General features: G+C 37.2%; 1 protein-coding gene across 5 annotated transcripts in view; it reads left to right on the top strand.

Annotated features, from left to right (window-relative positions):
- The window catches only part of LOC116268503 (transient receptor potential cation channel subfamily M member 7-like), a 111,018-nt gene extending 89,089 nt beyond the window's left edge, over positions 1 to 21,929 (top strand). For 2 of the 5 annotated variants that reach the window (XM_031668695.1, XM_031668692.1), the window contains 13 exons: positions 867 to 1,582; positions 3,849 to 3,916; positions 7,281 to 7,377; positions 10,403 to 10,473; positions 12,736 to 12,770; positions 14,940 to 14,965; positions 17,843 to 17,893; positions 17,973 to 18,038; positions 18,633 to 18,916; positions 19,048 to 19,130; positions 19,289 to 19,494; positions 20,893 to 20,944; positions 21,059 to 21,929. In XM_031668695.1, coding sequence (XP_031524555.1) covers positions 867 to 1,582; positions 3,849 to 3,916; positions 7,281 to 7,377; positions 10,403 to 10,473; positions 12,736 to 12,770; positions 14,940 to 14,965; positions 17,843 to 17,893; positions 17,973 to 18,038; positions 18,633 to 18,916; positions 19,048 to 19,130; positions 19,289 to 19,494; positions 20,893 to 20,944; positions 21,059 to 21,200 — 1,897 coding nt within the window. In that variant the 3' untranslated portion in view covers positions 21,201 to 21,929. Of the gene's footprint in view, positions 1 to 866; positions 1,583 to 3,848; positions 3,917 to 4,004; positions 4,106 to 7,280; positions 7,378 to 10,402; positions 10,474 to 12,735; positions 12,771 to 14,939; positions 14,966 to 17,842; positions 17,894 to 17,972; positions 18,039 to 18,632; positions 18,917 to 19,047; positions 19,131 to 19,288; positions 19,495 to 20,892; positions 20,945 to 21,058 lie in introns of those variants that run through there. The other 3 variants (XM_031668694.1, XM_031668693.1, XR_004185161.1) reach the window with 3 other exon arrangements.
- Positions 21,930 to 22,231: the final 302 nt, after the last annotated feature.

Below are 22,231 nucleotides of genomic sequence, written 5' to 3'. Positions count from 1 at the left end.
TGTGGGGTAATTGGAGTAAGTAGCCTGTGGAACAAAAATATTTTTTGAAATCTTTCATTTTAGTGTAAGATTAGCACTGGATCCTTCTTAAACATAAGGTAGGCCTTGTATAATTAAATAACTGTACCTTGGCCAGGCGCAGTGGCTCAAGCCTGTAATCCCAGCACTTTGGGAGGCCAAGACGGGCGGATCACGAGGTCAGGAGATCGAGACCATCCTGGCTAACATGGTGAAACCCCCTCTCTACTAAAAAATACAAAAAAGGCCGGGCGCGGTGGCTCAAGCCTGTAATCCCAGCACTTTGGGAGGCCGAGGTGGGTGGATCACGAGGTCAGAAGATCAAGACCATCCTGGCTAACATGGTGAAACCCCGTCTCTACTAAAAAAATACAAAAAACTAGCCGGGCGAGGTGGCGGGCGCCTGTAGTCCCAGCTACTCGGGAGGCTGAGGCAGGAGAAATGGCGGAACCCGGGAGACGGAGCTTGCAGTGAACCAAGATAGCACCACTGCACTCCAGCCTGAGTTAACAGAGCAAGACTCGCCTCAAAAAAAAAAAAAAAAAAATTTACAAAAAACCAGCCGAGCGAGGTGGCGGCTGCCTGCGGAACTTTACTGGGAGGTAGGAGAATGGCGAACCCGGGAGGCTGGAGCTTGCAGTGAGCTGAGATCCCGCCACTGCACTCCAGCCTGGGCAACAGAGCCGCAGACTGCCTCAAAAAAAAAAAAAAAATAACTGTACCTTATTTTATATCTTGCTTAAATGCATGTACAATTTTTCTCTTTATCATTATTATTTGAGGCTACAAAATAAAATTCTAAGTTTTTTTTTTCACATTTGTAAAAAAGGCTTATTTCTCTCCTACAGAGTGGAACAGATGTGCATTCAGATTAAAGAAGTTGGAGATCGTGTCAACTACATAAAAAGATCATTACAATCATTAGATTCTCAAATTGGCCATTTGCAAGATCTTTCAGCCCTGACGGTAGATACATTAAAAACACTCACTGCCCAGAAAGCGTCGGAAGCTAGCAAAGTTCATAATGAAATCACCCGAGAACTGAGCATTTCCAAACACTTGGCTCAAAACCTTATTGATGATGGTCCCGTAAGACCTTCTGTATGGAAAAAGCATAGTGTTGTAAATACGCTTAGCTCCTCTGTTCCTCAAGGTGATCTTGAAAGTAATAATCCTTTTCTTTGTAATATTTTAATGAAAGATGACAAAGATCCCCAGTGTAATATATTTGGTCAAGACTTACCTGCAATACCCCAGAGAAAAGAATTTAATTTTCCAGAGGCTGGTTCCTCTTCTGGTGCCTTATTCCCAAGTGCTGGTTCCCCTCCAGAACTGCGACAGAGACTGCATGGGGTAGAACTCTTAAAAATATTTAATAAAAATCAAAAATTAGGCAGTTCATCTAATAGCATACCACATCTGTCATCCCCACCAACCAAATTTTTTGTTAGTACACCATCTCAACCAAGTTGCAAAAGCCACTTGGAAACAGGAACCAAAGATCAAGAAACTGTTTGCTCTAAAGCTGCAGAAGGAGATAATATAGAATTTGGAGCATTTGTAGGTAAGTTTGGCAAATTCATATTTGTATATCAATATTACTTTTCACCTTAGAAATAAAAATTATCACCTTAGAAATAATAAAAACATACTGTATTACAAGTCAGTATCTTTTCATAGAGTATAATTATAAAAATTTTTTAAAGAATCAGACACCTGTGATTCTGGTACTTTGGGAGGCTGAGCAGGCAGGATTGCTTCAGCCCAGGAGTCGAGGACCAGCCTAAGCAACATAGCAAGACGCCATCTCTACAAAAAATTTTTAAAAGTAGTCAGGCGCAGTGGCATGTGCCTGAAGTACCAGCTACTCAGGAGGCTTAGGCAGGCGAACCACTTGCACCCAGAAGCTCAAGGCTGCAGTGGGCTGTGATCACACAACTGTGCTATAGTGTGTGTGATAGAATGAGACCCTGTCTCTAGAAATGAAATGGGAAAAAAAAAAAAAAAATCAGAAGTATGGGAAATAGACTGACTTAGGCTATAAGAGTTATTTTGGCATATAACCTCTTTGATGGAATTTTAGGTTCTGTCTTTTGAGTTTGAATATCTTCAGTTGGGTTTCATCAACTCCTGTTGAAAACTTAAGTGATTCTTAAGTGTTAAGTAGTTGGAGAACCTCCTAGGGGAGGTTAGAATCAACTGGAAAAGAACAGTGCCCTGTAAATAGATAACCATATAATTTTTTTACCCAAACCAAGACACTTTAAAAGTGAAAGAGTGCACTATTAATAATTATTATCAGAACAACAACGGAAATCTAGGAATCTACTGGGAAAATTAGTATTTATGGTCTACCTATTTATGTATTCACAGAGGAGAACATTTTAAAAAGGAATGACTTATTCTTATACCTGTGATAGCTTAAATAAGACAGTATTTATTTTGGCAGTAACACATTAAAGACCTTAGTGAAAACTTTCATGCATAGAGATTGTTCAGACAGTATGTTAATAAGCCCATGGAAAATTGCCACATTAAGGCCAGCCTAGGAAGTTATCTAGGCACTAAACGTGTTGATATTTACTTCTAGGCTATATGGGATTCACTCTAGATACATAGATATACAACTTTTCCTACATTAAATGTATTCCTTTTTTTGAAATTTAAGACAGAGTCTCCCTCTGTCGCCCAGGCTGGAGTGCAGTGGCACAATCTCGGCTCACTGCAGCCTCTGCCTCCTGGGTTCGAGCGATTCCCCTGCCTCAGCCTCCTGAGTAGCTGAGATTACAGGCACGCGCCACCACACCCAGCTAATTTCCAGTTTATTTTTAAAAATGCATTTTAGCCTGTTTTTTAATGTATTACCAGTGGGGTATATGTTTATATCATATATATTTTCTCGACATGTATATCATATAGGAAAATTTATGTATCTATATATCTAGAGTGAATTCCATATAGCCTAGCAGTAAATATCAGCATGTTCAGTGCCTAAATAACTTGCTGGCTGGCCTTAATGTGGAGATTATTCATGGGCTTATTAACATGTTGTCTGAACAATCTCTGTGTGTGAAACAGTTTTCATTAAGGTAATTAAAGTGTTATTGCCAAAATATTTTTTTTCTGTTCTTGTTTAAGTTATAGGCATAAGAATAAATCATTCCTTTTTGGTTGATTATCCGTATATATGTAATACTTTTATATATTTTTTATTAATAGTAAAAATGCTTGGTCCCCTTGTTTCTTTTAAATTTCGAGCTATTTATTCATATCACATGTTGGTTTCTTTTATAAGGACTTTGGCTTTTAACGTTAGTGTAAACTTAACTATAATCTTGGCCAGGTGCAGTGGCTCAGGCCTATAATCCCAGCAGTTTGGGAGGCCAAGGCAGGCGGATCACGAGGTCAGGAGTTCAAGACCAGCCTGGCTAACATGGTGAAACCCCATCTCTACTAAAAATATAAAAATTAGCTGGGCTTGGTGGCGCGTACCTGTAGTTGCAGCTACTCAGGAGGCTGAGGCAGGAGAATTGCTTGAACCCAGGAGGCAGAGGTTGCAGTGAGCCAAGATCATGACACTGCACTCCAGCCTGGGCAACAGAGTGAGACTCGTTCTCAAATTAAAACAAAAAACAAAGAACTATAACCTTCACCAGCTTCTTGGCAATTTTCAATTTTATTTATCAAAAGAGCTAAAGGAGACTGCAAAGCCATCAAATGTACTTGAAAAGCAGCATAAATCTATTGTTTTTATAAACTTTAAGCAATGCCATTATTTTGGTGAAGAAAAATAAAAATTTCTCATTGCAATCTCTTTTTTTCTATTAAAGGACACAGAGATAGCATGGATTTACAGAGGTTTAAAGAAACATCAAACAAGATAAAAGAAATACTATTCGTAAGTAAATCCTTATTAAAACATCCACAGTTCTTTTTATTTTACTATCTTGATGTTTAGTTCAAAATTTAATTAAACGTTTTTTCAGTAAAAATACAGTTGTAGCAGATATCATCATTAACATGCTGATACCAAATATTTGAAGCTGTCCTCAATTTGAAAAAACGAACAATTGAGGAACATGAAAAGGTACAAATAGCTTGCATAGTTATAGTAATTAAATAGCAAACATCACCTATTTAACATTTCTCTCTCTCTCTCTTTTTTTTTTTTTCTTTTCTTTTCTTTTTTTTTTTCTTTTTTTGAGACGGAGTCTGCTCTGTGGCCCAGGCTGGAGTGCAGTGGCACGATCTCGGCTCACTGCAAGCTCCGCCTCCCGGGTTCACGCCATTCTCCTGGCTCAGCCTCCCAAGTAGCTGGGACTACAGGCGCCCACAACCGCGCCTGGCTAATTTTTTGTATTTTTAGTAGAGACGAGGTTTCACCATGGTCTCGATCTCCTGACCTTGTGATCCGCCCGCTGTGATCCGCCCGCCTCGGCCTCCCAAAGTGCTGGGATTACAGGCGTGAGCCACCGCGCCCGGCTCTTTTTTTTTTTTTTTGAGATGGAGTCTTGCTGTCACCCAGGCTGGAGTGCAGTGGCACAATCTCAGCTCACTGCAATCTCTACCTCCCGGGTTCAAGTGATTCTCCTGCCTCAGCCTCTTGAGTAGCTGGGATTACAGGTGCACGCCACCATACCTGGCTAATTTCTGTATTTTTAGTAGAGATGAGGATTTACCATGTTGTCCAGGCTAGTCTCAAATTCCTGACCTCAAGCGATCCATCCACCTTGGCCTCCCAAAGTGCTGGGATTACAAGTGTAAGCCACTGTGCCCGGCCTACATTTCTTTTTCTAAAGTTTCTTCTCCCCATATGTTTTCCACTGATTAAATACTTAATGAGCTCACTCTTCCCAGATCCAAAAGTTTTATTAGAACATGACCCTGACTCTTAGAAACCTATTGTCTAGCAGGAAGAAGCTGTATATTATGTACAAATGCAAGATAATTCAATAAATGTTTGTTAAATAAGTTTCAAAATATATAGGACAGCTGGCAAAAACGGTGTATTTCTTGCCTGCAAGTTAGTTTTATTTCTTAAATGTTGCTATCATATATTGTGGCTATTTAAAGCCTTAAGAGTAGTAACGTGGCTACACCAAGATAATTAAAAACACCTAGAAAGGTGTTAAGCTTCTCTAGCCCTTAAAGAACTTACACTATGGAAATGTTAAGTGACATACACAGTGAAAACAGGACCTTTCCTAAAGCTAGAACCAAGTCAATGATAATGACATAGGAGTTTCTATGAATGATTTACTTTTTATGTGATCCAAGTTAATTATGTAATTGCTATCAGGCCATATTACTTACTCCCCTACATATAAAAAGTAGACTCAAATGCATTTTTGTATTGTAACATTTTGTATTTTTATTATCATATATTTTGATTAAAGTATTGTACTAAATCAATTAATATCAACTAGATATTGATAACTTGGAATTTAATTCGTTATTATAAGCAAATTGAGGTGTAATGATTACCTAGGTTTTTTCCTTTCTGTATTTGCCTTTAAGTTTGAGAATAGTTGCAGTTTTCTTACCTCAAATAGGAACAGCAGAATGATGTAAGAAATGTGATTATGGAGTATACAGAGATGCCTAAATATGAGGTAAACTCTCTTTAGTATATGCAGAAGTCAGAAAGTCAGCAAGATGGAGAAAATAGGTGTAGGTTCAGTGGACCTCTCATAAGGACTGTAATTCGTAGTGTTTTCTAGCCATTTTAATTATGGCATATTTAGACTGAGAGAGCTAAATAAATGGATCAAGTTCTCTTAGGTAGCCTTAGCTGACACATGATAAAAAGAGAAAGAAGAAAAACAGGAATGAGACTAGGAAGTAGGAAGAACAGACTGCTGTCTACCAAATTGGTTTTATAATTATTGCAATATGACTTATGGAATATCTGTAATCCATATAGGATTGAAGTAGATTTTATAGGTAAATGAAATGTTTTATGGACTTTCGTAAGTTTTAGTAAAGCTGTTTACAATGTAGAACTATTTAAACCTAAGTTCATCACATTTTCTTTACACAAATTATTGCCACACCTCTAGTGGTATTGTTTTGCTATTGTGAAGCACTTGGTATAGATAAGACATAAAACTTAGGATAAATGGGCATTTCTTAATGGGAAAAGGTAAAGCATCAGAGCTTTCCCACAGATTTCACCTTTTTAATAATGAACTTAAAGAGGAATGTGCTGAAAATGTTTTAGTGGTAGGTACTCCTTAATAAAGCAAGACATTGCAAGTTTCTGTGAGTTAGCAGAAAAGCAGTAGCTGTGTTTTGATTTAAACAACTTTTTTCTTTTCAGACAGAGCAAGACTCCATCTCAAAAAAAAAAAAAAAAGCAGTATTTATTGAGCCAGTAAAGCCGTCAGGGCTTTCCAAACACATAAATAATGGAAAAATATTAAGGGAAAATGTAGAGATTTAAATACCTAAAAAACATAGTCAAAAGAAATTTGAAAAACAAATTGCAATTTGACAGATAGTAAGCATATAGATAACCTTGTTGTATAAATAGCTCATACGAATCAATAAGAAAGTTACCATGATCCCCAAAAGGAAATAGTTCCCCCACCATTAATGTTATCAGTGTGTCAAGATACATGTAAGATAATAGCTTCTTTGAATTCATAATGGTTTCATTTTTTCTCCACAGTTTTGTATATTTTTCCAACTTTTTAATGAGGCTTTTTGTTTTGTTTTGTTTTTTGTTTTTTTCTTGAGACTGAGTCTCATTCTGCCACCAGGCTGGAGTGCAGTGGCTTAATCTTGGCTCACTGCAACCTTTGCCTCCTGGGTTTGAGCGATTCTCCTTCCTCAGCCTCCCAAGTAGCTGGGACTACAGGCGTGTGCCACCACACCCAGCTGATTTTTGTATTTTTAGTAGAGATGGGGTTTCACCGTATTGGCCAAGATGGTCTCGATCTCTTGAACTCATGATCCTCCCGCCTCAACCTCCCAAAGTGCTGGAATTACAAGTGTGAGCTACCACACTCAACCTGAGTTTTTATTATTATAAAAAATTCATTTGGATGGATTTATGAACAGTAGGCAAATAAGGTGTTTTGGTGCAGTTTTTGAAATTGGCATTGAAGAAAATAACCATAATCTATAATATACCCATCAGTGTCCAGGTAGAATAAAGCGTATTGAGCTAAATAGATCAAGGGACTCTTATACTACTTAGAATAATGGGTTGAAATTTAGTTCAGTTGTTTTCAAATTGTATATATGTACAATATTTGCAGAATAACAATACTTCTGAAAAGACTTTGAAACGAGTGAGTTCTCTTGCTGGATTTACTGACTGTCACAGAACTTCCATTCCTCTTCATTCAAAACAAGGTGAGTATTTTGACTACATGAATAGTGTTAGAAAACATACTCATTTACACTTTATAAATGTATTTTATGTTTGTCAAACACGTGAGCAGTGAATGGTACAGGAGTCAGAAGATGAAAATTCTGGTCTTCCATAGTTACTGTAACCTTGAATAAGTCGTAATCCTAGCATTCATTAGAATGTTATTAGAATATTTTTTAAAAAATTGTTTATTCTGTAAAGATGGAATAGAAAAACTTTTTATAAATCTACTTTTAGCTTTTACAGATGTATCTGTTCATCTGTATCATCTGTTTTAATCTGTATCATCATTTATTCAACATATTTTTCTAGTTTAACTTTTAAAAATAATACATTTTTGGTTCAAAATTAAAATACAAACACTCTGAAAATTTTCCCTCTCACTCTGTTCCCCCATGTAACCACTATTTGTCTACCCTTTAGAGTTTCTTGCTTATACAATCATGTATGACAGTACAATCTTATACCTCTCATTTTTTACACGAAAGGTCACAGACAATACATGTTGCCTTGTACCATTAATTTTTCATTTACTATATTGTGGTGATGTTTCCATATCATAATTTTTTTATAAGTCAAAGTTATATATGCACATCCTTGAAAAGTTGAATAATTATAAAGGTTCCTTAAGAAAAATAGTACTACATTGTCCAGCTCACCATCACTTCTTTCATTTTTCTTTGGCATACTGAATTCAGCAACGCATATTATGACCAAATTGGGTTTATTCCAGGAATGAAAGTTGTCTTTACATTCAAAAATATAATTATGGTGATGCATGATAATAGCAGATTAAAGGAGAAAAATCATGAGATCATCTTAACAGCTGCAGAGAAGGTATCTGATTAACATTCAGTATTCATTCGTAATCTCAAAAAGGATATCAACAAAAAGTTATCACGAAGCATCAAATTTCATGGTGAACTATTGAAAGCCCAAGATGGGGAGCAAGACAAGGATTCTGACTGTTACTGTTTCTGATGCCAGAGCAATAAAGCAAGTAAAATGGTAAAGGGGGCCGGTTGGCTCACGCCTGTAATCCTAGCACTTTGGGAGGCCGATGCGGGTGGATTACCTGAGGTCAGGAGTTCAAGGCCAGCTTGGTTAACATGGCGAAACTCCATCTCTGCTAAAAATACAAAAATTAGCCAGGTGTGGTGTTGCACACCTGTAATCCCAGCTACTCGGAAGGCTGAGGAAGGAGAATAGCTTGAACCCAGAAGATGGAGGTTGCAGTGAGCCAAGATCGCACCACCGCATTCCAGCCTGTGCAATGGGAGCGAGACTCCATCTCAAAAAAAAAAAAAAGAGAAAGAAAAGAAAAAGAAATGGTGGAAGGATTAGGAGGGAAGAAAAAGAATTCTCAGTATTTAAGATAACATAAATGTTATTTTTGAGCTCGTATGCTTATATGGGTTGAGCATCCAAAAATCTGAAATGCCCCAAAATCCGAAATTTTTGAGTACTGACTGAAAGGAAGTGGTCATTGGAGCATTTCAGATTTCAGATTTTCAGATGCTTTCCTGGGTGAGTATAGTGCAAATCTTCCAAAAATTTTTTTAAGAAAAACAGAAATCTGAAACACTTCTGATCCCAAGCATTTCTGGTAAGTGATACTCAACCTACCTGTATTGCAGCATCCTCATATTTCAGTTTTAGGCCATGTCTGTTGACCTTCCACTAAAGAAGAGAAGAATTGAACTCTTTTCTCACTCTGTATTCCCAGAACGAATGAACAAACGAACACACACACACGCACACTTGTTCACCTTTTTCCACCAAGTATAGCTACAGTTTTGGTTAGGTCAACACTCTAGGTTCTCTGATATTTAACCAAATTTCTTCATGATATTCAGAATATAATGTATTCTGTCAGTTTCATCATATTGAAAACATTTTGCCCAGAGTCTTCTAATATATCTCAGTCTGGTCTTTTTGTCCTCTGCACCTGGAATACACATTTTGTTCTGAGATTTTCCTTTCTTCATTCTGAGGTTTTCCTTTATTGTACTGTAAAATTGTAAGCTTTCTTTAAGTTGATTTGTAACTTAATGTCCTGACTTTTTTTGGAAGTAGGCTTAATTCTAAAGTTCATTTCAGATAAACAAGATATGACAACAAAGGTATTATCATAAATTGGGGAAAAGGATTATTCATTGCAGCATTGTTTATCACAGGAAGAGATTGGAAACAGATCAAATGTCCATCAGTAGGAGTTTGTTTGAATACATTACTGTATATCCAGTATGAAATAAAGAGAGCATCAAAAGATAATTGGAAATCTCTGTTCTTCTGTAGAAAATCTCTAAGCTGGCTAGGCGCAGTGGCTCACTCCTGTAATCCCAGCACTTTGGGAGGCTGAGGTGGGTGGATCACCTGAGGTCAGGAGTTTGAGACCAGCCTGACCAACATGGAGAAACCCAGTCTCTACTGAAAACAAAATTAGCTGGGCATAGTGGCACATGCCTGTAATCCCAGCTATTCTGGAGGCTGAGGCAGGAGAATTGCTTGAACCCGGGAGGCAGAGGTTGCGCCACTGCTCTCTAGCCTGGGCAACAAGAACGAAACTGTCTCCAAAAAAAAAAAAAAAAAAAAATCTCTAAGCTTAAAGTTCAAAAAAAACAAAAACCTCAAGACATATATATTTCCCTGCCATTTATGTTAAATATTGGCAGGGGTATGTGTACACACATACAAATATCCTAGGAAGAATATACAAGAAATGAATTATCTTTACTGCCCCCAGTCAGGGTTACTTGGGAACAGAAGGGAGGTAAATATGTTTTTACTTCATACTCTCATTTATTGTTGCCTTTTCACAATAGTTTACTCAAAATAAATTGAGTAATTTATGGGCCTCATGTACCTGTTGTGTTCAGCATGTTGAGGAAAGTTTGAGTTATCTTATGAAGGTTATACTCTGCCTGGAATACTTTGTGTTTGGTTAGTTGGTATTCATAAAACTTCAGTTGTATAGCTTTTTTATGTTTTTAAATTTTCTTGCAGCAGAAAAAATCAGTAGAAGACCATCTACCGAAGACACTCATGAAGTAGATTCCAAAGCAGCTTTAATACCGGTTTGTAGATTTCAACTAAACCGATACATATTATTAAATACATTAAACTTTTTTAGGTAAGATCTACAAAGTGGTGATATTTGGGACTATATCAAAAATTCAAAAAAATTTTTCTTAGAAAACTGACTTTAGCAAAATAGCAGTTACAGAAAAGTTTCTTCTTACAGTGAATAATCAGGAATTTTAAAGAAAAATGTATGCAGAATAAAGGCAGAAATCTCTTTGTTTGAATTGAAGCTAATTATATGAACTCATTTCCAGCTAATTGCGATAATAATTGATTTTGCAAATTCCCTTTAAAAGCATACACTGACAAGACAAAAAGCTCAGGAAAAGACAAAAATTACTCCTTTAAAATCAAGTATATATAAGTCAGTTCTCATAATTTTGCTCAAGAAAATATTGACTTACATTCAAAATATATCTGTTCTGGCATAGAGAGATTATGTTGTTAAAATCATGTTATTGAAAAAAGTTATTTCAGTGGGGAAAGAGGTTAGTTAAAGAGATTCACAGTAACAAATCCTCCTTTCTGGAGGGACTCTTCCTGACCCTGAGCTGCACAACGTTGCAACAAATTAAAGCTTTGCCAAAGATGACCTCACAATGGCAATTTAGAACTCGTGGGAGTCAACTTACATAAACGGTATTTGATTTCTGATAAGATAGTGGAATTATTGGTTACAGATGACAAAATAAGTATGTTTAAAGTGATTATAGACATAAAAAAGTTTTAAATATAAAACATGAGAAAAGGAGGAGATACTATTAAAAAAGACTGGCAAATTTGAAAAAACTAGAAATTAAAAAAAAACTCAGTGGGGGCTGAGTGCGGTGGCTCAGTAATCCCAGCACTTTGGGAGGCTGAAGTGGGTGGATCACTTGAGATCAGGAGTTCAAGACCAGCCTGGCCAACATGACAAAATACTGTCTCTACTAAAAATCAAAAATTATCTGGGTGTGGTGGCACATGCCTGTAATCCTGCTACTTGGGAGGCTGAGGCAGGAGAATCTCCTGAACCAGGGAGGTGGAGGTTGCAGTGAGCAAGATTGCACCACTGCACTCCAGCCTGGGCTTCAGAGTGAAACTCCATCTCAAAAAAAAAAAAAAAAAGCCCCCACTCAGTGGGAGTTATAATTAACAGATTAGGCACATCTGAAGGGGCAATTACTAAACTGGATCAGAATGCAACACAGAACTGTAATTAAATGGATTAAAGTAATAATAATAAATTGTCCACAAGATGATTAAAGTAAAAAAAAAGATAAACTACATAATAAGGTGGAAAATATGTTCAAGGTAAAGAGATATGGAAGACAGATCTAACTGGCCTTGAGAGAGTAGACAAAATATGAAGAGATTAGAAATGGTTTAGAATTTTACAAAATGATGAAATATGTGAAGATTCAAATTCAGGCAGAATGAGTCTCAAAGTGAGTAAGTAAAAATAAACCCACACCTAGGAACATTATAAAACTGCAGAATAAAAACCATATGCACATACACACAACAAAGGCAGCAGTGAAATACACCTAAATGTCATGAGCATTCACAGCTTACATGCTTTTAATGTTTCTGTTTATATTTTGATGTTTATTTGGCAAGGGTCACATATTATTTTTAGAATCACAGAAACAAATGTGTGTGTGTGTGTGTATATATATATATATTTTTTTTTTTGGAGATGGAGTCTCACTCTGTCACCCAGGCTGGAGTGCAGTGGCACGATCTTGGCTCACTGCAACCTCTGCCTCCTATGTTCAAGTGATTCTCCTGCCTCAGCCTCCCAAGTAGCTGGGATTATAGGAACCCGCCACCACGCCCAGCTGATTTTTGTATTTTTAGTAGAAGCGGGGTTTCACCAGGTTGGCCAGGCTGGTCTTGAACTCCTGACCTCAGGTGATCCACCCACCTTGGCCTCCCAAAGAGCTGGGATTATAGGTGTGAGCCACCACGCCTGGCCACAAATGTATATTTTAAGAGAATAGAATTGTCTTCAAACAATATAAAAATTCATAAAGAATAGAAAGACTATGTTGTGGGAAATAACAAAATTTTTTATTCCACTTTGTTGAATAGCCTTATGGTAGTTACAGTTATAATAAATAAATTTATTGTTTTATGAAACAAGAACTTTATGTTAATTTTTTAGCCTTTCATTCTTAAAATATAAGAAAAAAGTTAAACAGTTGTGCTTCATCTAGAGATTTTGGTCTTTAAAGTTTTTGTGTGTGTGTGTGTGTTTTTTTTTTTTACCTAAGGATTGGTTACAAGATAGACCATCAAACAGAGAAATGTAAGTAAGCCTTTTCTCACCATTAGCTTGAAAAGTATCATAGTTATTGAATGTTGTCTTTTTTCCTGCTCTTTGCATCATCTCTTTAACATTTCTTTATGAGTGTTGATGATTTATTCTAGCATCTCCTCTCTTCACATAGATGAGGTTAGGGGAACAAGTTTATTATGGGTTAACACATAAGTTAAAATTTATTTTCGTATAGTTGTACTATAATTACAACTCTACTAAGGTCTTCCTCATAGTGATGCAATTCTGATTTTATTATTTAGTCCTGTTTCTAACTTATTCCTGAATAAATTTGTTGAGAGACCTAGTTTGAGACTTTAGTTTTGTACTTGCTTGATTTCTCTATCCATCATTCTAATCAAACTTTGCATCTGCTTTTGGAAAGCACTTTGATGATTAGAGCAGTAATACACAGTATATATTAGAAAGCCTGCATACAGGAAGATCCACTAGAAAGCTGATGTGGTAATCCAAAACCGAAAGTGGAAACTATAGGCAATCTGACAGGTTATTGTCCCCAGAAGGTAAAACTTTTTGGTACAGATTAGACATAAGGGTAAAGACGAATCTAAGATAATCTCTGTGGTTCCATCCTAGGAATTAGTATTGTAGAATTCCAAAGGATATGGGGGAAAAAAAAAACAAGTCTTGTTTTGACACGCACCTGATACTGGAAGCATGGTAGAGTTATTCTCTCATATGGATTACTTGAGCAGAGAGGCTAATTTGGGGGAAATTTTTATTCTGCAGTGTTTTTCCCCCTTCTGTGAATCAGAAATAAATCTGGGTCAGGCATGGTGCTTCACACCTGTGATCCTAGCACTTTGGGAGGCCAAGGTGGGTGGATCGCTTGAGTTCAGGTGTTGGGGACCAGCCTGAGAAACATAGTGAGACCCCGTCTCTAAATTAGGTGGGCATAATGGTGTGCACTTGTGGTCCCAGCTACTGAGGAGGCTTGAGACAGAAGGATTGTTTGAGCGCAGGAGTAGTGAACCGTGATTGTACCACTTCACTCCAGCCTGGGCAACAGTGAGACCTAGTCTTAAAAAAGAAAAGAAATCTGAATCTATAGAGAAGAAAATAAACCTGGGCCACAGATAAGCAGCTGCTCAAATTGAGTTTCTTGACCCTGAAATGGCATTTGGAAGACCCACCTATAGTCAGACCTCTTCAAGGAATATTTTCTTTTATAACCAAAGCCATAGGATGTAAGTACAGAATAGGTACTTCAAGTTGGTGTTAATTCTGGTTTCTAACAGCAGAACATTGTCTTGCAGAATGCTGACCCTGATAATTACCCATAAAGGTGGAGTTGATTGGCAACCCTTTGAGTGCTGAGAAAAGAGTGATTGATTAGCAGCAGGCAAAGGAATGATGTTAGGTTCAAAATACTTTTTGTAAGAAAATGTTTCTATTAAGGTGAAAATCAACAGGAAACAACAGGGTCACATAGAATGTAGGAGCTGGAAAGTGACAAGGTTATTTACTCCGAAGGTCCTTTCTGGATCTGGTCCTTTCATTCCTGAGCAAGGATACATAGCTGTATAATGAAAGTGCTAACTCTCTAACCCGTTTTCCTTTATTCTCATTCTATTCTCTTTTCTGCTATACCTGTGTGTCTAATTGACACTGGAATCCTTGGAAGTAAAAGAACCTCCATTTGGTGCCAGTATATGTTGTTATAAATAAATACAGTGAACATTGGGAGAAATATTTTGCAACATTAGAAACTAAGAGGCAAAATGACATCTACTTACTTTTCTGTCAGTTCTTTGTTCATCAGTTCTATTGAAATATTTCTAGCATCCTGCAAAGTCATCTCAATGTATTGTTAAAGTACTGGAATGAATCTCCACAAATACAGAAGTTATGAAATACTTTATTAGTATAGAGCCTTCAATTTGGCACCAAACTACTAATAATATTTAGGCATAAATTGGAGATACAAGTTATTAATAAGGAGATAAATATGTATATATATATGGATATATATCTATGGATTGGGATTGGCTTAAGGGAAATGGCAGATATTCGGAGGGAATCATTATCAGAATTTCTTTAATATTTTTATACAATAATTGTATAAAATCAAAAAATTAAATGATAGCCAAAATTTATATCATAGCACAGCTTATACTATATTTTTTGGTGTTTCTTTAGGCCATCTGAAGAAGGAACATTAAATGGTGAGTCTGTGTGGTAGATTTAATGTGAAAAAAATGACAATCTTACATGATCCGTTATAGCAAACACCACATTATTCTAGGTAATACATTTTAGACTTCAAGCTAGAAAAAGCCAAGGTAGTGAAGAGTTCTTCCCTCATATAGTTTTTCCTTACTGTAGATGTTTCACAAACACATGAACCACCCTGTGAGTGATATCTGTTTACTGTCACACTTCCTCCCGCCACTTGGTCTCTGCTATACAGCCTGCTCCTTTTCTAATATTCCATCTGTTGTAACAAATGAAACTTTTAGTCAGCTGAGTTATTCTTGACCACCTTGACTTTGTACTCGCAAAGTCCTATTGCATTTACTTCCTACGTGTCTCTAAAATCCATCCTCCACTATACATCCCACTGCTCCTTTCAGCTTAGACCACTACTTTTTCAACCTTTTATCGAAGTGTATAGTTCATACAGAATAGTACAGAATTCAGTAAATTCTTACAAAGTAAGTATAGCCATGTAATCAGCACCTAAAAACAATTTTGCCTATATCCCTATTCCTTTGTTTCTACTTCTTACAGTCCCTCCCCCTAAAGCAATAGTTTCACCTATTTGGGGGGGGGGGGTGTGTGTGTGTGTGTTTGCATGTTTGTGCATATTGGCTATATAAATGAAATTATACAGTATATACTGTTTTGTGTCTTGCTTCTTCCTGTTAACATATTGTTATAAAATTCATCAGTATTGTTGTGGATAGTGGTAATTTGTGCATTCTCACTCCTATATAAAATTTCCTTATGTGAATATATTGAATTTACTTATCCATTCTGCTATTTGGTGGTCATTTCAGTAGCTTCCACTGTATGGTTATTATGATTTGCTGCTATAAGCATTCTTGTTCTTGTTGTTTGATAAACATATATATATTTATTATTGGCATATGCCTAGGAGTGGAATTGCTGAGTCAGAGTTAGCATGTGTTCACATTTGGTAATTACTGCCAAATAGGTTTTCAAAGTGATTATACCAGTTTGGGGTCCCTGCCTGTAGTTTTACTTCTTGTCTATGTTCTATTCTGCCACCAAAATGATTTTTCTTCCCCACCCCCGGGTGAGATGAAGTCTTGCTCTGTTGCCCAGGCTGGAGTAGAGAGTACAGTGGTGTGATCTTGGCTCACTGCAATCTCCGCCTCCCAGGTTCAGGCAATTCTCCTGCCTCAGCCTCCCGAGTAGCTGGGATTACAGGCGTGCACCACAACGCCTGGCGTTGTTTTTTTGTAGAGAGGGGATTTCACCATGTTGGCCAGGCTGGTCTCTTAACTCCTGACCTCGTAATCTGCCCACCTCGGCCTCCCAAAGTGCTGAGATTACAGGCGAGAGCCACTGCAGCTGGCCTGATTTTTCTAAAAGATCTGATCTGGTCACTCCTCCACTTTACATTTTTCCCCATTGTTGTTTAATAAAATCCATTGTTCTTCCCTAACCTATTAGGCTCTTAATTCCCCCCCACCCCGCCACCTGCCCAATATTAGGCTCTTAATTCCACGCCCCTCCCCGCCCCGCCAAGGCAGGATCTCTCTGTCACCAGGTTGGAGTGCAGTGGCACGGTCTTTGCTCACTGCAGCCTCAACCTCCTAGGCTCAAGCAATCTTCCCACCTCTGCCTCCTGAGTAGCTAGGACCACAGGTGGGCGCCACCTCGCCCGGCTAATTTAAAAAATTTTTTTTGTTGATATGGGGCCTCGCCATGTTATCCAGGCTGGTCTTGAACTCCTGGCCCCAGAGCAATCTTTTCATCTCAGCCTCCCAAAGTGTTGATGATTACAGCTGTGAGCCTCTGTGCCTGGCCTCCTCTTAACAATTTGACATTCCTTGCTTCTGTAGCTTCACCTCCTGCAGTTACCCCTGTATTCTTGCCCATTAATTTGTAGTCTTAGCTGCATATTCAGATCATTTGTAGAGAATCATTTATGTGATGACACATACCTATAGAATTAGAATATTTTGGAGTGACATCTGGGTGAGTGTATATCCAAAAAGCTCTATAGGTCATTCTGATGTGTATATAATTAGCCCTATTCATACAAAACTGTGTGTAGTTTCCCAAGTGTAGCATGTACTTTAACACTTCCATGCCTTTGTAAATGAAGCCCTCTACACACCAGTACCTTGCAAAATACTCTGTTTTCCCCCTTCTCTTACTCTGAGATAGCCTTTGACGTCTTCTCAACCAAAAGGCATTAGGTACTCCTTCTATATAGTCTTACAATATGTGTACACATGTATGTGTATATGCACATTTTACAGTATATTTTTATGTTTATTATACAGTATTAAAACTGTTGGCTAACTTCCTTTTCCTGCAAGACAGTAGGTTTCTTTTTATTTGTGTTCTAGAAACTTAGCACAAAGCAGATTTGACTTGTCTTTGTCTTCTTGCTACATTTAAAGGTCAATTCCACACACACAAAAAAAAAGATGGGGAAAGGGCTTTTGATGGGTATGTTTCACATTCCAGAAATTCATCTTCTCATGGTAGACCTGCTAAAATAGTTACATGGCTACAGTCCTCAACCCCCAAACATCAGAATCAAAGAGAGATTTTTCTTTTTGAGTGGGAGGTATGGGAAGAGTAAGTTTATGGCAGGAGTTAGGATAGTGTGCAGCATAATGTGGTCTTCACTTGTGGGTGTCTAAATGCACAGCTCTCACTAATCTGGCATAACGAAACAGGGTAATATAGCACAGGGGACATATTTTATCCCTAATTTTTTCTGTTTTTGTGAGGAACAGTTACACGATGGAAATTGAAAATTATTTTATGAGAGTATCCAGGTTAAAATTTTTGCTGCACTAGTACTTTTTAAATGGTCTCATTTGTTTTTGCCATTCTAGGTCTCACTTCTCCATTTAAGCCGGCTATGGATACAAATTACTATTATTCAGGTCAGTAATATTAAAAACAAAATTTAATAGTATTTTGAACCTTTACAGATTTCATCATTTCTCTCTCATTTTTATGCAGCTGTGGAAAGAAATAACTTGATGAGGTTATCACAGAGCATTCCATTTACACCTGTGCCTCCAAGAGGTAAATCCAAAAATTAAAGAAATAAATAAAAGTGAAAATTAACCCTTTAATGGTTTTTAGCTATAATATAGACTGTGGGTGGGATTACATTAATAAGTATCAATTTCAACTAAAATCTTAATCTGACTACTACAAGGGTGAGGTATGTTTGAATAGAAGAAGGGAAGCATCAGAAGTGTTGAATTTCTCCATTACTGGCATATTCAGAAGCAACAATATATTCTAATTCTAAAAAGTTCTTGATCCAGTATCTAGTAATGTATATAAATTGACATCACAGTGTCCATGAAACAGATAGCTCTAACTTCTAAGTTTAATTCAGAAGTGTGTAGAATTTCAGTTGCTTTTTTAAAGGTTTTCTTTAAAATGCTCAGAATTTCAAAAGTGCTTACATTACACATGAATTCAAAGATATTATGAAAATATCCTTGATTTCTTACCTATTGCTATTAAATTTCTTTTCATAAAACTACATCTTGGTCCATTTTATCTTCTGTTCCTTATTTAATCAAAAATGCCTGCTAATTTTTATTTTACTTTGTCGTTTTTAAAAAGTCACAATTTAATCTTAAACTGTTTCCATTCATGTTGCAGGGGAGCCTGTCACAGTGTATCGTTTGGAAGAGAGTTCACCCAACATATTAAATAACAGCATGTCTTCTTGGTCACAACTAGGCCTCTGTGCCAAAATAGAGTTTTTAAGCAAAGAGGAGATGGGAGGAGGTTTACGAAGAGCTGTCAAAGTACAGTGTACCTGGTCAGAACATGATATCCTCAAATCAGGGCATCTTTATATTATCAAATCTTTTCTTCCAGAGGTGGTTAATACATGGTCAAGTATTTATAAAGAAGATACAGTTCTGCATCTCTGTCTGAGAGTAAGTGTCAGTGAATGTTTAATAGTGGAACATAATTTAAGCTTTATATTTTAACTTCTGAAATATCAATAAGCCAAATATAATCTTAGTTTAAATATTAAACAAGGGTTCTCCCCACCCCACTTTTACAGGAAATTCAACAACAGAGAGCAGCACAAAAGCTTACATTTGCCTTTAATCAAATGAAACCCAAATCCATACCATATTCTCCAAGGTAAATCTTTAATTTTTTTTCTGGGATCTTTTATTATATGGATAGCAGTCCCTTTTGACCTTCATTTTTGATATTGAATATTTAATTATCCATTTTGTAGATCATTTAGAATTTTATTAACAAAACTGCTAGTAATATTTGTAACTATTTTTTATAAGGTTCCTTGAAGTTTTCCTGCTGTATTGCCATTCAGCAGGACAATGGTTTGCTGTGGAAGAATGTATGACTGGAGAGTTTAGAAAATACAACAATAATAATGGAGATGAGATTATTCCAACTAATACTCTGGAAGAGATCATGTTAGCCTTTAGCCACTGGACTTATGAATATACAAGAGGAGAGTTACTGGTACTTGATTTACAAGGTAAATTTATTAAAATATTGCTAAGGTGAAATTCTCCACCTCCCGGGTTTATGCCATTCTCCTGCCTCAGCCTCCCGTGTAGCTGGGACGACAGGCACCCGCCACCACGCCCAACTAGTTTTTTGTATTTTTTAGTAGAGACGGGGTTTCACCATGTTCGCCAAGACAGTCTCGATCTCCTGACCTCGTGATCCGCCCACCTCGGCATCCCAAAGTGCTGGGATTACAGGTGTGAGCCACCGCGCCCAGCCCAATTTTAATTTTAATAACAACTGCCGGATTATTTTCCCAAAAGCTTATCAGAAATCATACTCAGCATTCTATGGAAGTTCCCGCTTCTCTACAGTCTTTCCAGTATTGAATATTCTTAATGTTTGCCATTCTATTGGATGGAAAATAGTATCATGTTTTAATTCTGGTTTTTCCTTTTGTGAAATTAAACCATTTTATTAAATTTTGTTCTAATGGGTTAAATATTTCTGATTATTCAAAATATCAGTAGGTGTTAGTGTGTGTGTGTGTATGTGTTTATATATACACACATGAATATATGAGAGACTGGAAGGATTTAATCATAATACTTCTGGAGAGGGTTGGAGGTGAAGAAAGATTTTCACAATCTTACTCTTTATGTTACATGAATGTTTTGCAAGAAAATGTGATATGTATTAATGTGTGTGTTTTTTTCCCTTAAATCCCAAACACTTTTTTTTTTGAGACGAATCTCACTCCGTTGCCCAGGCTGAAGTGCAGTAGTACAGTTTCGGCTCACTGCAACCTCCGCCTCCTGGGTTCAAGCAATTCTCCCATTTCAGCCTCCCCAAAGGAACTGGAACTACAGGCGCTCCCCACTACGCCCGGCTAACTTTTTTTTTGTATTTTTAGTAGAGATGAGGTTTCACCGTGTTGGTCAGGCTGGTCTCAAACTCCTGACCTCAGGTGATCCACCCACCTCGGCCACCCACAGTGCTGTGATTACAGGCGGAGCCACTGCGCCTGGCCAATCCCAAACACTTAAAGTCCTATGGATTATTCCTTTATGTACCAAATTGTTTTTTGCTAACTAAGATGAAACAAGGACAGATTGACCAGACCTTTTACCAGGAGGTATTTGCATACTTGGCACTGTAGGATAAGGAACTTATATGCCTACCTACCAACTCTGATGTTTAACTCTTATTCACATTACAAGGAGCTATGCCTCTCCCTGGTAGAATGCCAGGGTCATAAATCAAGTTATGAAATATCAAAAGAGAAGAACTACACTCCTTTGAATAGTTTAACATAATGATTGGCGATACTATAACATCTCTTAAGATGATTTTTATTATGCAGATGTCAGTGTTTATGTCAATTATATAATGTAAATTATTTGTCTTTTTTATATACAATACAAAGGTGTTGGTGAAAATTTGACTGACCCATCTGTGATAAAAGCAGAAGAAAAGAGGTAATAAGTTTTAACTATTTCATTAAGGCATAATTTCACATTTTACATTTGTACCTGCATAAACTGTCCCTTTTGTTGTTGTTGTTGTTTTTGTTTTAATTACCAATTCTGCAGATCCTGTGATATGGTTTTTGGCCCAGCAAATCTAGGAGAAGATGCAATTAAAAACTTCAGAGCAAAACATCACTGTAATTCTTGCTGTAGAAAACTTAAACTTCCAGGTAAAAAATTTCTTAATCAGTTATATAGCATATAAATTGTTAACGAAACTTGGTTTCTACAGTACCTCATAAGGCCAGAGGTACAAAGGTTTAATGTAATGGTCTCTAATTGTTCCAGCTTCAGCAGCGCCTTTGCAAATACATATTGTTGGTTATAAATGAATCTGTGTTTTCTTTCTTTCTTTATACAAAGTTCATTCATTTAATGTATTATGTGTCTGCAGAATGCCAGGAATTGTGCTAGGTGTTGAAAGTAGAATATCGAACCAGACAGGTATGTCCCTGCCCTCATGGAGTTTAGCCTAATGTTGAATATTGACAAGACTAGCAGGGAGTTACAGGACCGATAAATGCTAAAAGAGACAAAAAAACAGAACAGAGTGCTATAGAACATGTAAGCAGGTCCCTTAACTCAAACCCAGGTCAGGGAATGATCCTGGGAAACTAACATATTTGCCTTTACTTGGAGAATGAATAGACTTTCAAGTTAGCCTTGCGGAAGAATTGAGAAAAGGCTGTTTGATCAAGCAGAAACAGGAACTGTAAATATATTGTCTCATGATATTAACATCATCTTTGTATGTGGTGAATTACAAGTTATTATTTAATCATAAGTTAAAGCACAAACCCGTGGTTCTCTCTCTTTGATGTGCATCATAGTCCCCTGTGGAACTTCAAAAAAAATTACCCTGCCAGGAGCAGTGACACATGCCTGTAGTCCCAGCTACTCAGGAGGCTGATACCAGAGGATCGCTTGAGCTCAGGAGTTCAAAGCTGTAGTACCTTCTTCAGCCTGGGCAACATAGTGAGACCCTGTCTCTTTTAAAAATTAAATTTTTAAAAAAATTACACATGCCTGGGGCTCACCCTTGAGCTGTTTGTTTGTTTTTGAGACAGGGTCTCACTCTGTTGCTCAGGCTCGAGTTCAGTGGTACGATCTCAGCTCACTGCAACTTCCACCTCCCAGGCTCAAGTTATCCTCCCACCTCAGCCTCCCACGTAGCTGGGACTACAGGCATGTGCCACAACACTTGGCTAATTTTTCTTTTTTTTTTTTGTAGAGATG

The sequence above is a fragment of the Papio anubis genome, chromosome 7 (assembly GCF_008728515.1).
Source record: "Papio anubis isolate 15944 chromosome 7, Panubis1.0, whole genome shotgun sequence".
Taxonomy (NCBI): domain Eukaryota; kingdom Metazoa; phylum Chordata; class Mammalia; order Primates; family Cercopithecidae; genus Papio; species Papio anubis.
This window is presented reverse-complemented; position numbering and strand designations above follow the sequence as displayed.